We start from the raw sequence: 14,061 nt of genomic DNA, 5'->3' as shown, positions 1-14,061 counted from the left end.
GGTTTCTGAGTTGTGTGGTTCTGGTTTCTGGTTCTCTGGGTTGTGTGGTTCTGGTTTCTCTGGTTTCTGAGTTGTGTGGTTCTGGTTTCTGGGTTGTGTGGTTCTGGTTTCTCTGGTTCTCTGGGTTGTGTGGTTCTGGTTTCTGGTTCTCTGGGTTGTGTGGTTCTGGTTTCTCTGGTTTCTGGGTTGTGTGGTTCTGGTTTCTGCGTTGTGTGGTTCTGGTTCTCTGGGTTGTGTGGTTCTGGTTCTCTGGGTTGTGTGGTTCTGGTTTCTGGGTTGTGTGGTTCTGGTTTCTCTGGTTCTCTGGGTTGTGTGGTTCTGGTTTCTGGTTCTCTGGGTTGTGTGGTTCTGGTTTCTCTGGTTTCTGGGCTGTGTGGTTCTGGTTTCTGGGTTGTGTGGTTCTGGTTTCTGGGTTGTGTGGTTCTGGTTTCTGCGTTGTGTGGTTCTGGTTTCTGGGTTGTGTGGTTCTGGTTTCTGGGTTGTGTGGTTCTGGTTTCTCTCGTTTCTGGGTTGTGTGGTTCTGGTTTCTCTGGGTTGTGTGGTTCTGGTTTCTCTGGTTCTCTGGGTTGTGTGGTTCTGGTTTCTGGTTCTCTGGATTGTGTGGTTCTGGTTTCTCTGGTTCTCTGGGTTGTGTGGTTCTGGTTTCTGGTTCTCTGCGTTGTGTGGTTCTGGTTTCTGGGTTGTGTGGTTCTGGTTTCTGGGGTGTGTGGTTCTGGTTTCTCTGGTTTCTGAGTTGTGTGGTTCTGGTTTCTGGTTTCTGGGTTGTGTGGTTCTGGTTTCTGGGTTGTGTGGTTCTGGTTCCTCTGGTTCTCTGGGTTGTGTGGTTCTGGTTTCTGGTTCTCTGGGTTGTGTGGTTCTGGTTTCTCTGGTTTCTGGGTTGTGTGGTTCTGGTTTCTGGGTTGTGTGGTTCTGGTTTCTCTGGTTTCTGGGTTGTGTGGTTCTGGTTTTTGTGGTTCTGGTTTCTGGTTCTCTGGGTTGTGTGGTTCTGGTTTCTCTGGTTTCTGGGTTGTGTGGTTCTGGTTTCTGGGTTGTGTGGTTCTGGTTTCTGGGTTGTGTGGTTCTGGTTTCTGGGTTGTGTGGTTCTGGTTTCTCTGGTTTCTGGGTTGTTTGGTTCTGGTTTCTCTGGGTTGTGTGGTTCTGGTTTCTCTGGTTCTCTGGGTTGTGTGGTTCTGGTTTCTGGTTCTCTGGGTTGTGTGGTTCTGGTTTCTCTGGTTTCTGGGTTGTGTGGTTCTGATTTCTGGGTTGTGTGGTTCTGGTTTCTGGGTTGTGTGGTTCTGGTTCTCTGGGTTGTGTGGTTCTGGTTTCTCTGGTTTCTGGGTTGTGTGGTTCTGGTTTCTCTGGTTTCTGGGTTGTGTGGTTCTGGTTTCTGGGTTGTGTGGTTCTGGTTTCTCTGGTTTCTGGGTTGTGTGGTTCTGGTTTCTGGTTCTCTGGGTTGTGTGGTTCTGGTTTCTCTGGTTTCTGGGTTGTGTGGTTCTGGTTTCTGGTTCTCTGGGTTGTGTGGTTCTGGTTTCTCTGGTTTCTGGGTTGTGTGGTTCTGGTTTCTGGGTTGTGTGGTTCTGGTTTCTCTGGTTTCTAAGTTGTGTGGTTCTGGTTTCTGGTTCTCTGGGTTGTGTGGTTCTGGTTTCTCTGGTTTCTGGGTTGTGTGGTTCTGGTTTCTGGGTTGTGTGGTTCTGGTTTCTGCGTTGTGTGGTCCTGGTTTCTCTGGTTTCTGGGTTGTGTGGTTCTGATTTCTCTGGTTTCTGGGTTGTGTGGTTCTGGTTTCTCTGGTTTCTGGGTTGTGTGGTTCTGGTTTCTGGGTTGTGTGGTTCTGGTTCTCTGGTTCTCTGGGTTGTGTGCTTCTGGTTTCTGCGTTGTGTGGTTCTGGTTTCTGGGTTGTGTGGTTCTGGTTTCTCTGGTTTCTGGGTTGTGTGGTTCTGGTTTCTGCGTTGTGTGGTCCTGGTTTCTCTGGTTTCTGGGTTGTGTGGTTCTGGTTTCTGGGTTGTGTGGTTCTGGTTTCTCTGGTTTCTGGGTTGTGTGGTTCTGGTTTCTCTGGTTTCTGGGTTGTGTGATTCTGGTTTCTCTGGTTTCTGGGTTGTGTGGTTCTGGTTTCTCTGGTTTCTGGGTTGTGTGGTTCTGGTTTCTGGTTCTCTGGGTTGTGTGGTTCTGATTTTTGGGTTGTGGGGTTCTGGTTTCTGGGTTGTGTGGTTCTGGTTTCTCTGGTTTCTGAGTTGTGTGGTTCTGGTTTCTGGTTCTCTGGGTTGTGTGGTTCTGGTTTCTCTGGTTTCTGAGTTGTGTGGTTCTGGTTTCTGGTTCTCTGGGTTGTGTGGTTCTGGTTTCTCTGGTTTCTGAGTTGTGTGGTTCTGGTTTCTGGTTCTCTGAGTTGTGTGGTTCTGGTTTCTGGTTCTCTGGGTTGTGTGGTTCTGGTTTCTCTGGTTTCTGGGTTGTGTGGTTCTGGTTTCTGGGTTGTGTGGTTCTGGTTTCTCTGGTTTCTGAGTTGTGTGGTTCTGGTTTCTGGTTCTCTGGGTTGTGTGGTTCTGGTTCTCTGGGTTGTGTGGTTCTGCTTTCTCTGGTTTCTGGGTTGTGTGGTTCTGATTTCTGGGTTGTGTGGTTCTGGTTTCTGGGTTGTGTGGTTCTGGTTTCTCTGGTTTCTGGGTTGTATGGTTCTGGTTTCTGGGTTGTGTGGTTCTGGTTTCTCTGGTTTCTGAGTTGTGTGGTTCTGGTTTCTCTGGTTTCCGGGTTGTGTGATTCTGGTTTCTGGTTCTCTGGGTTGTGTGGTTCTGCTTTCTCTGGTTTCTGGGTTGTGTGGTTCTGGTTTCTAAGTTGTGTGGTTCTGCTTTCTCTGGTTTCTAAGTTGTGTGGTTCTGGTTCTCTGGGTTGTGTGGTTCTGGTTTCTCTGGTTTCTGGGTTGTGTGGTTCTGGTTTCTCTGGTTTCTGGGTTGTGTGGTTCTGGTTCTCTGGGTTGTGTGGTTCTGGTTTCTCTGGTTTCTGGGTTGTGTGGTTCTGGTTCTCTGGGTTGTGTGGTTCTGGTTTCTCTGGTTTCTGGGTTGTGTGGTTCTGGTTCTCTGGGTTGTGTGGTTCTCTGGGCTGGTTGTGCTGGTTGGTGGTTGTTATTTTAGAGCTAATCCTCCGTCTGTGCTGAAGCTGTGCTGTTAGCTCTGCTGGAGGAACTGATTGTGCTGTTTGAGGGATTATAGATCTGCTGTGGTTTCTGAGTCTCAGGCTGTAAAGTGGAAAACTGATCAGTATCATAACCTGCTGCTCTTCATCTCATTACTGATACTATGTTACAATTATTACCGTCAATCAAACAAAATATTACTGTGCAGCTTGATTTAGGGCGTGTCAGTGTATCTTTGCTATTGTAACGATGGGAAAAGTACAGCTTATGCAGCTTAAAACGTACAAAAGTCATGTACTAATTCTCTTAATTAATGATGGGTGTGGTTAATTTTGGGCGTAAAGTGAAATAAACCAATCAGAGCATCTCTTGCTCATTATTCTCTTTAAGAGTAGATCAGGTGAGCTCTGTCTTTGGTGGATTGCTATTTTAGCGGTGCAGCTACCTGAACGTGTCCAACAAACTCTTCTCAGCAGAGGAAACTGAGCTGCTGGTTGACGCTGTGAAGGAGCTCCAGCAGCTCATTTACGGGAACAGCAATGTTATTTTATTTACTATTCTGTTTATTGTTGATGTAAAAGTTGGGTTTGTGCTGCTGTGTGTTCATGTGTGTGTAATAAGTGGGGGTGTACGCTCGGCTCGGCACAGCGCCAGTGTTACCGAGATAGCAATAAACGTCTGACTGTTGGCGTCTGTCTAGGTTGTATTCAGTCAGTGGAGCTCCTGTGTTTTCTGTTACCAAGATAAACAAGATAAAACTCCAGAAATGTACCTGAACACACCTCATTTCCAGAACACCACGCCCATCAGTGTAGATATATTCAGAAGATCTGCTGCTGTTTAAACCAGGCAGGAGGAAGGAGTGAAAATAGTGTTAAAACATTTTTTATGAGATGTGGGGCAAGGCTGCTCACTGGTGTGTTACCTATGGCATGTCTTTTAAAACGTTTAATTGTTTAATTGATTAATTGGTTAATTGAGTTGTTAGCTCAGAAAGCTGCTGTCATAATCATAGCTTCACTCCTCCACTCTAACTCCTCTTTTCCTCTCTTTTCTCCGCAGTCGGTCCCCGGCGTGCCGCTGTTGCCGGGGGGTGAGGATGCTGCGTCGTCATGACGGCGGTGCTGCTTGGTGACGCGGCGCAGCGCCGGAGGATGCTGGGAAATACGAAGCGCTTCTTCTCGGCGTCGGAGGATAAAGAAGTGGAGGATGAGGCGGAGGAGGAGGAGAGGAGGCGGAGACTAAACGGAATGGTGGACGGAGAGGAGGAGAGTCAGAGAGGAGGCCGCCAATCCCGCGAGGGAAAGGGGGAGGTGCTAAAACCAGCGGCCATCGTGATTGGTCGACAGCGAGGGGACAGGCAGCAGCGGCCGGCCAACGCGGGTCACCGGGGAGCTCCGTACTCGGCCAATCAGGCGGTACTTCATCATCAGCCAGCCAGCCAACCGCTGTACTACCCGACCTCAACCAATCAGCAGCAGATCTACAAAGTCCTGACCAGTCAGCAAGCTCGGAGACGTCACATGGAGCGCAGCATGACCACCATCACCCCCCTGGAGGACACACACACACACCTCAGCATGATGGTGTTCCGCGTAGGAATACCTGACATCAAACAAACGGTACACACACACACACACACACACACACACTATACACACACACTATACACACAAACACTATACACACACACACACACACACACACACACACTATACACACACACTATACACACATACACACACTGTACACAAACACACACACTACACACACACTACACACACACTATACACACAAACACACACATTACACACACACACACTACACACACACACTATACACACAAACACTATACACACATACACACACTATACACACACACACACACACTATACACACACACACTACACACACACACTAACAAATACACACATAGTTTACGGCTGCTGATTGTTGGTGTTTAGAGGAGATCATGCTGCTGATTGTTGGTGTTTAGAGGAGATCATGCTGCTGATTGTTGGTGTTTAGAGGAAATGATGCTGCTGATTGTTGGTGTTTAGAGGAGATGATGCTGCTGATTGTTGGTGTTTAGACGAGATCATGCTGCTGATCGTTGGTGTTTAGAGGAGATGATGCTGCTGATTGTTGGTGTTTAGAGGAGATCATGCTGCTGATCGTTGGTGTTTAGAGGAGATGATGCTGCTGATTGTTGGTGTTTAGAGGAGATTGTGGCTGCTGATTGTTGGTGTTTAGAGGAGATCATGCTGCTGATTGTTGGTGTTTAGAGGAGATCATGCTGCTGATTGTTGGTGTTTAGAGGAGATCATGCAGCTGATTGTTGGTGTTTAGAGGAGATTGTGGCTGCTGATTGTTGGTGTTTAGAGGAGATCATGCTGCTGATTGTTGGTGTTTAGAGGAGATCATGCTGCTGATTGTTGGTGTTTAGAGGAGATCATGCTGCTGATTGTTGGTGTTTAGAGGAGATTGTGGCTGCTGATTGTTGGTGTTTAGAGGAGATGATGCTGCTGATTGTTGGTGTTTAGAGGAGATGATGCTGCTGATTGTTGGTGTTTAGAGGAGATCATGCTGCTGATTGTTGGTGTTTAGAGGAGATGATGCTGCTGATTGTTGGTGTTTAGAGGAGATGATGCTGCTGATTGTTGGGGTTTAGAGGAGATCCTGCTGCTGATTGTTGGTGTTTAGAGGAGATCATGCTCCTGATTGTTGGTGTTTAGAGGAGATCATGCTGCTGATTGTTGGGGTTTAGCGGAGATCCTGCTGCTGATTGTTGGTGTTTAGAGGAGATCATGCTGCTGATTGTTGGTGTTTAGAGGAGATCATGCTGCTGATCGTTGGTGTTTAGAGGAGATGATGCTGCTGATTGTTGGTGTTTAGAGGAGATTGTGGCTGCTGATTGTTGATGTTTAGAGGAGATCCTGCTGCTGATTGTTGGTGTTTAGAGGAGATCATGCTGCTGATTGTTGGTGTTTAGAGGAGATCATGCTGCTGATTGTTGGGGTTTAGAGGAGATCCTGCTGCTGATTGTTGGTGTTTAGAGGAGATCATGCTGCTGATTGTTGGTGTTTAGAGGAGATGATGCTGCTGATTGTTGGTGTTTAGAGGAGATGATGCTGCTGATTGTTGGTGTTTAGAGGAGATTGTGGCTGCTGATTGTTGGTGTTTAGAGGAGATTGTGGCTGCTGATTGTTGGTGTTTAGAGGAGATCATGCTGCTGATTGTTGGTGTTTAGAGGAGATCATGCTGCTGATTGTTGGTGTTTAGAGGAGATCATGCAGCTGATTGTTGGTGTTTAGAGGAGATTGTGGCTGCTGATTGTTGGGGTTTAGAGGAGATCGTGCTGCTGATTGTTGGTGTTTAGAGGAGATCATGCTGCTGATTGTTGGTGTTTAGAGGAGATCATGCTGCTGATCGTTGGTGTTTAGAGGAGATGATGCTGCTGATTGTTGGTGTTTAGAGGAGATTGTGGCTGCTGATTGTTGATGTTTAGAGGAGATCATGCTGCTGATTGTTGATGTTTAGAGGAGATCATGCTGCTGATTGTTGGTGTTTAGAGGAGATCATGCTGCTGATTGTTGGTGTTTAGAGGAGATCATGCAGCTGATTGTTGGTGTTTAGACGAGATTGTGGCTGCTGATTGTTGGGGTTTAGAGGAGATCGTGCTGCTGATTGTTGGTGTTTAGAGGAGATTGTGGCTGCTGATTGTTGGTGTTTAGAGGAGATCATGCTGCTGATTGTTGGGGTTTAGAGGAGATCATGCTGCTGATCGTTGGTGTTTAGAGGAGATGATGCTGCTGATTGTTGGTGTTTAGAGGAGATTGTGGCTGCTGATTGTTGGTGTTTAGAGGAGATCATGCTGCTGATCGTTGGTGTTTAGAGGAGATCATGCTGCTGATTGTTGGTGTTTAGAGGAGATCATGCTGCTGATCGTTGGTGTTTAGAGGAGATCATGCAGCTGATTGTTCGTGTTTAGAGGAGATTGTGGCTGCTGATTGTTGGTGTTTAGAGGAGATGATGCTGCTGATTGTTGGTGTTTAGAGGAGATTGTGGCTGCTGATTGTTGGTGTTTAGAGGAGATGATGCTGCTGATTGTTGGTGTTTAGAGGAGATTGTGGCTGCTGATTGTTGGGGTTTAGAGGAGATCATGCTGCTGATCGTTGGTGTTTAGAGGAGATCATGCTGCTGATCGTTGGTGTTTAGAGGAGATCATGCTGCTGATTGTTGGTGTTTAGAGGAGATGATGCTGCTGATTGTTGGTGTTTAGAGGAGATCATGCTGCTGATTGTTGGTGTTTAGAGGAGATCATGCTGCTGATTGTTGGTGTTTAGAGGAGATCATGCTGCTGATCGTTGGTGTTTAGAGGAGATGATGCTGCTGATTGTTGGTGTTTAGAGGAGATTGTGGCTGCTGATTGTTGGGGTTTAGAGGAGATCATGCTGCTGATTGTTGGGGTTTAGAGGAGATCATGCTGCTGATTGTTGGGGTTTAGAGGAGATCATGCTGCTGATCGTTGGTGTTTAGAGGAGATGATGCTGCTGATTGTTGGTGTTTAGAGGAGATTGTGGCTGCTGATTGTTGGGGTTTAGAGGAGATCATGCTGCTGATTGTTGGTGTTTAGAGGAGATCCTGGCTGCTGACTGTTGGTGTTTAGAGGAGATCATGCTGCTGATTGTTGGTGTTTAGAGGAGATTGTGGCTGCTGATTGTTGGTGTTTAGAGGAGATCATGCTGCTGATTGTTGGTGTTTAGAGGAAATGATGCTGCTGATTGTTGGTGTTTAGAGGAGATCATGCTGCTGATTGTTGGTGTTTAGAGGAGATCATGCTGCTGATTGTTGGTGTTTAGAGGAGATCATGCTGCTGATTGTTGGTGTTTAGAGGAGATCATGCTGCTGATCGTTGGTGTTTAGAGGAGATCATGCTGCTGATTGTTGGTGTTTAGAGGAGATCATGCTGCTGATTGTTGGTGTTTAGAGGAGATCATGCTGCTGATCGTTGGTGTTTAGAGGAGATGATGCTGCTGATTGTTGGTGTTTAGAGGAGATTGTGGCTGCTGATTGTTGGGGTTTAGAGGAGATCATGCTGCTGATTGTTGGGGTTTAGAGGAGATCATGCTGCTGATTGTTGGGGTTTAGAGGAGATCATGCTGCTGATCGTTGGTGTTTAGAGGAGATGATGCTGCTGATTGTTGGTGTTTAGAGGAGATTGTGGCTGCTGATTGTTGGGGTTTAGAGGAGATCATGCTGCTGATTGTTGGTGTTTAGAGGAGATCCTGGCTGCTGACTGTTGGTGTTTAGAGGAGATGATGCTGCTGATTGTTGGTGTTTAGAGGAGATTGTGTCTGCTGATTGTTGGTGTTTAGAGGAGATGATGCTGCTGATTGTTGGTGTTTAGAGGAGATCATGCTGCTGATTGTTGGTGTTGAGAGGAGATCATGCTGCTGATTGTTGGTGTTTAGAGGAGATCATGCTGCTGATTGTTGGTGTTTAGAGGAGATCATGCTGCTGATCGTTGGTGTTTAGAGGAGATGATGCTGCTGATTGTTGGTGATTAGAGGACATCATGCTGCTGATTGTTAGTGTTTAGAGGAGATTGTGGCTGCTGATTGTTGGTGTTTAGAGGAGATTGTGTCTGCTGATTGTTGGTGTTTAGAGGAGATGATGCTGCTGATTGTTGGTGTTTAGAGATCATGCTGCTGATTGTTGGTGTTTAGAGGAGATCATGCTGCTGATTGTTGGTGTTTAGAGGAGATCATGCTGCTGATTGTTGGTGTTTAGAGGAGATTGTGGCTGCTGATTGTTGGTGTTTAGAGGAGATGATGCTGCTGATTGTTGGTGTTTAGAGGAGATGATGCTGCTGATTGTTGGTGTTTAGAGGAGATGATGCTGCTGATTGTTGGTGTTTAGAGGAGATGATGCTGCTGATCGTTGGTGTTTAGAGGAGATGATGCTGCTGATTGTTGGTGTTTAGAGGAGATCATGCTGCTGATCGTTGGTGTTTAGAGGAGATGATGCTGCTGATTGTTGGTGTTTAGAGGAGATGATGCTGCTGATTGTTGGTGTTTAGAGGAGATGATGCTGCTGATTGTTGGTGTTTAGAGGAGATGATGCTGCTGATTGTTGGTGTTTAGAGGAGATCATGCTGCTGATTGTTGGTGTTTAGAGGAGATCATGCTGCTGATTGTTGGTGTTTAGAGGAGATCATGCTGCTGATTGTTGGTGTTTAGAGGAGATCATGCTGCTGATTGTTGGTGTTTAGAGGAGATGATGCTGCTGATTGTTGGTGTTTAGAGGAGATCATGCTGCTGATTGTTGGTGTTTAGAGGAGATCATGCTGCTGATTGTTGGTGTTTAGAGGAGATCATGCTGCTGATTGTTGGTGTTTAGAGGAGATCATGCTGCTGAATGTTGGTGTTTAAATTAATGTGTGTGTGTGTGTAGTGTGTGTGTGAGTGTTTTAGTGTGTGTGTGTTTTAGTGTGTGTGAGTGTGTGTGTGTGAGTGTTTTAGTGTGTGTGTGTGTGTGTTTTAGTGTTTTAGTGTGTGTGAGTGTTTTAGTGTGTGTGAGTGTTTTAGTGTGTGTGAGTGTGTGTGTGTGTGAGTGTTTTAGTGTGTGTGTGTGTGTTTTAGTGTTTTAGTGTGTGTGAGTGTTTTAGTGTGTTTGACTGTTTTAGTGTTTTAGTGTGTGTGAGTGTTTTAGTGTGTGTGTGTTTTAGTGTGTGTGTTTTAATGTGTGTGTGTGAGTGTTTTAGTGTGTGTGACTGTTTTAGTGTGTGTGTTTTAATGTGTTTGTGTGAGTGTTTTAGTGTGTGTGAGTGTTTTAGTGTGTGTGTGTTTTAGTGTGTGTGTTTTAATGTGTGTGTGTGAGTGTTTTAGTGTGTGTGAGTGTTTTAGTGTGTGTGTGTTTTAGTGTGTGTGTTTTAATGTATGTGTGTGAGTGTTTTAGTGTGTGACTGTTTTAGTGTGTGTGAGTGTTTTAGTGTGTGTGTGTTTTAGTGTGTGTGTTTTAATGTGTGTGTGTGAGTGTTTTAGTGTGTGTGAGTGTTTTAGTGTGTGTGTGTTTTAGTGTGTGTGTTTTAATGTGTTTGTGTGAGTGTTTTAGTGTGTGCGAGTGTTTTAGTGTGTGTGAGTGTTTCGGTGTTTGTGAGTGTTTTAGTGTGTGTTTGTGTGTGTGTGTGTGTTTGTGTGAGTGTTTTAGTGTGTGTGTGTATGAGAGAGTGTGTGTGTGTAGTGTGTGTTTGTGTGTAGTGTGTGTGTGAGAGTGTGAGTGTTTTAGTGTGTGTGAGTGTTTCAGTGTGTGTGAGTGTTTTAGTGTGTGTGTGTGTGTGTGTGTGAGAGAGAGAGAGTGTGTGTGTGTGTAGTGTGTGTGTGTGTGTGAGAGTGTGTGTGTGTGTAGTGTATGTGTGTGTGTGTGTTTTAGTGTGTGTGAGTGACTTTTTTAGTGTGTGTGTGTTTTAGTGTGTGTGTGTGTGTGTGTGTGTGTGTTTTAGTGTTTTAGTGTGTGTGACTGTTTTAGTGTTTTAGTGTGTGTGAGTGTTTTAGTGTTTTAGTGTGTGTGAGTGTTTTAGTGTTTTAGTGTGTGTGAGTGTTTTAGTGTGTGTGAGTGTTTTAGTGTGTGTGAGTGTTTTAGTGTGTGTGAGTGTTTTAGTGTGTGTGAGTGTTTTAGTGTGTGTGAGTGTTTTAGTGTTTTAGTGTGTGTGAGTGTTTTAGTGTGTGTGAGTGTTTTAGTGTGTGTGAGTGTTTTAGTGTGTGTGAGTGTTTTAGTGTTTTAGTGTGTGTGAGTGTTTTAGTGTTTTAGTGTGTGTGAGTGTTTTAGTGTTTAGTGTGTGTGAGTGTTTTAATATGTGTGTGTGAGTGTTTTAGTGTGTGTGAGTGTTTTAATGTGTGTGTGTGAGTGTTTTAGTGTGTGTGAGTGTTTTAGTGTTTTAGTGTGTGTGAGTGTTTTAGTGTGTGTGAGTGTTTTAGTGTGTGTGAGTGTTTTAATGTGTGTGTGTGAGTGTTTTAGTGTGTGTGAGTGTTTTAATGTGTGTGTGTGAGTGTTTTAGTGTTTTAGTGTGTGTGAGTGTTTTAGTGTGTGTGAGTGTTTTAGTGTTTTAGTGTGTGTGAGTGTTTTAATATGTGTGTGTGATTGTTTTAGTGTGTGTGAGTGTTTTAATGTGTGTGTGTGAGTGTTTTAGTGTTTTAGTGTGTGTGAGTGTTTTAGTGTGTGTGAGTGTTTTAGTGTGTGTGAGTGTTTTAGTGTGTGTGAGTGTTTTAGTGTGTGTGAGTGTGTGTGTGTGAGTGTTTTAGTGTGTGTGAGTGTTTTAGTGTGTGTGAGTGTGTGTGTGTGAGTGTTTTAGTGTGTGTGAGTGTGTGTGTGTGAGTGTTTTAGTGTGTGTGTGTGTGAGTGTTTTAGTGTGTGTGTGTGTGAGTGTTTTAGTGTGTGTGTGTGTGTGTGTGAGTGTTTTAGTGTGTGTTTGTGTGTGTGTGTGTGTGTGTTTGTGTGAATGTTTTAGTGTGTGTGTGTTTGTGTGTAGTGTGTGTGTGAGAGAGAGTGTGTGTGTGTAGTGTGTGTGTGTGTGAGAGTGTGTGTGTGTGTAGTGTGTGTGTGTTTGTGTGAGTGTTTTAGTGTGTGTGTGTGTGTGTGTTTGTGTGAGTGTTTTAGTGTGTGTGTGTGTGTGTGTGTGAGAGAGAGTGTGTGTGTGTAGTGTGTGTGTGTGTGTGTGTGAGAGTGTGTGTGTGTGAGTGTTTTAGTGTTTTAGTGTGTGTGAGTGTTTTAGTGTGTGTGAGTGTTTTAATGTGTGTGTGAGTGTTTTAGTGTTTTAGTGTGTGTGAGTGTTTTAGTGTGTGTGAGTGTTTTAATGTGTGTGTGTGAGTGTTTTAGTGTTTTAGTGTGTGTGAGTGTTTTAATGTGTGTGTGTTTTAGTGTTTTAGTGTGTGTGTGTGTTTTAGTGTTTTAGTGTGTGTGAGTGTTTTAGTGTTTTAGTGTGTGTGAGTGTTTTAATGTGTGTGTGTTTTAGTGTTTTAGTGTGTGTGAGTGTTTTAATGTGTGTGTGTTTTAGTGTTTTAGTGTGTGTGTGTGTTTTAGTGTTTTAGTGTGTGTGAGTGTTTTAGTGTTTTAGTGTGTGTGAGTGTTTTAATGTGTGTGTGTTTTAGTGTTTTAGTGTGTGTGTGTGTTTTAGTGTTTTAGTGTGTGTGAGTGTTTTAATGTGTGTGTGTTTTAGTGTTTTAGTGTGTGTGAGTGTTTTAGTGTTTTAGTGTGTGAGAGTGTTTTAATGTGTGTGTGTGAGTGTTTTAGTGTGTGAGAGTGTTTTAGTGTGTGTGTGTGTTTTAGTGTTTTAGTGTGTGTGAGTGTTTTAATGTGTGTGTGTGAGTGTTTTAATGTGTGTGTGTGAGTGTTTTAGTGTGTGTGTGTGTTTTAGTGTTTTAGTGTGTGTGAGTGTTTTAATGTGTGTGTGTGAGTGTTTTAGTGTGTGAGAGTGTTTTAGTGTTTTAGTGTGTGTGAGTGTTTTAGTGTTTTAGTGTGTGTGAGTGTTTAGTGTGTGTGTGTGTGTGTGTGTGAGTGTTTTAGTGTTTTAGTGTTTTAGTGTGTGTGAGTGTTTTAATGTGTGTGTGTTAGTGTTTTAGTGTGTGAGAGTGTTTTAGTGTGTGTGAGTGTTTTAATGTGTGTGTGTGAGTGTTTTAGTGTGTGTGAGTGTTTTAGTGTTTTAGTGTGTGTGAGTGTTTTAGTGTGTGTGAGTGTTTTAATGTGTGTGTGTGAGTGTTTTAGTGTGTGAGAGTGTTTTAGTGTGTGTGTGTGTTTTATTGTTTTAGTGTGTGTGTGTGTGAGTGTTTTAGTGTTTTAGTGTGTGTGAGTGTTTTAGTGTTTTAGTGTGTGTGAGTGTTTTAGTGTTTTAGTGTGTGTGAGTGTTTTAGTGTTTTAGTGTGTGTGTGTGTGTGAGTGTTTAGTGTGTGTGACTGTTTTATTGTTTTAGTGTGTGTGAGTGTTTTAGTGTTTTAGTGTGTGAGAGTGTTTTAATGTGTGTGAGTGTTTTAATGTGTGTGTGAGTGTTTTAGTGTTTTAGTGTGTGAGAGTGTTTTAGTGTGTGAGAGTGTTTTAGTGTGTGTGAGTGTTTTAGTGTGTGTGAGTGTTTTAATGTGTGTGTGAGTGTTTTAGTGTTTTAGTGTGTGTGAGTGTTTTAGTGTGTGTAAGTGTTTTAATGTGTGTGTGAGTGTTTTAGTGTTTTAGTGTGTGAGAGTGTTTTAATGTGTGTGTGAGTGTTTTAGTGTTTTAGTGTGTGTGACTGTTTTAATGTGTGTGTGTTTTAGTGTTTTAGTGTGTGTGAGTGTTTTAGTGTTTTAGTGTGTGAGAGTGTTTTAATGTGTGTGTGAGTGTTTTAGTGTTTTAGTGTGTGTGAGTGTTTTAGTGTTTTAGTGTGTGAGAGTGTTTTAATGTGTGTGTGAGTGTTTTAATGTGTGTGTGTTTTAGTGTTTTAGTGTGTGTGAGTGTTTTAGTGTTTTAGTGTGTGTGAGTGTTTTAGTGTTTTAGTGTGTGTGTGTGTGTGTGTGTTTAGTGTGTGTGACTGTTTTATTGTTTTAGTGTGTGTGAGTGTTTTAGTGTTTTAGTGTGTGTGTGTGTGAGTGTTTTAGTGTGTGTGAGTGTTTTAGTGTGTGTGAGTGTTTTAGTGTGTGTGTGTGTGAGTGTTTTAGTGTGTGTGTGTTTGTGTGTGAGTGTTTTAGTGTTTTAGTGTGTGTGAGTGTTTAAGTGTGTGTGTGTGAGTGTTTTAGTGTGTGTGTGTGTGAGTGTTTTAGTGTGTGTGTGTGTGTGTGTGTTTTAGTGTGTGTGAGTGTTTTAATGTGTGTGTGTGAGTGTTTTAGTGTTTTAGTGTGTGTGAGTGTTTTAGTGTGTGTGTGTGAGTGTTTTAGTGTGTGTGTGTGTGTGTGAGTGTTTAGTGTGTGTGTGTGTGAGTGTTTTAGTGTGTGTGTGTGTGA

The 14,061-nt window shown here is 43.7% G+C and overlaps 1 protein-coding gene across 3 annotated transcripts in view; it reads left to right on the top strand.

Moving 5' to 3' along the window:
* LOC103045221 (SH3 and multiple ankyrin repeat domains protein 1) overlaps positions 1 to 14,061 on the top strand; it is an 84,102-nt gene that overhangs the window by 25,053 nt on the left and 44,988 nt on the right. For all 3 annotated transcript variants that reach the window (XM_049480362.1, XM_049480361.1, XM_049480363.1), the window contains exon 2: positions 4,160 to 4,719. In XM_049480362.1, coding sequence (XP_049336319.1) covers positions 4,210 to 4,719 — 510 coding nt within the window. In that variant the 5' untranslated portion in view covers positions 4,160 to 4,209. The remainder of the gene's footprint in view (positions 1 to 4,159; positions 4,720 to 14,061) is intronic.

The sequence above is a fragment of the Astyanax mexicanus genome, chromosome 6 (genome assembly GCF_023375975.1).
Source record: "Astyanax mexicanus isolate ESR-SI-001 chromosome 6, AstMex3_surface, whole genome shotgun sequence".
In the NCBI taxonomy this organism is placed as follows: domain Eukaryota; kingdom Metazoa; phylum Chordata; class Actinopteri; order Characiformes; family Acestrorhamphidae; genus Astyanax; species Astyanax mexicanus.
This window is presented reverse-complemented; position numbering and strand designations above follow the sequence as displayed.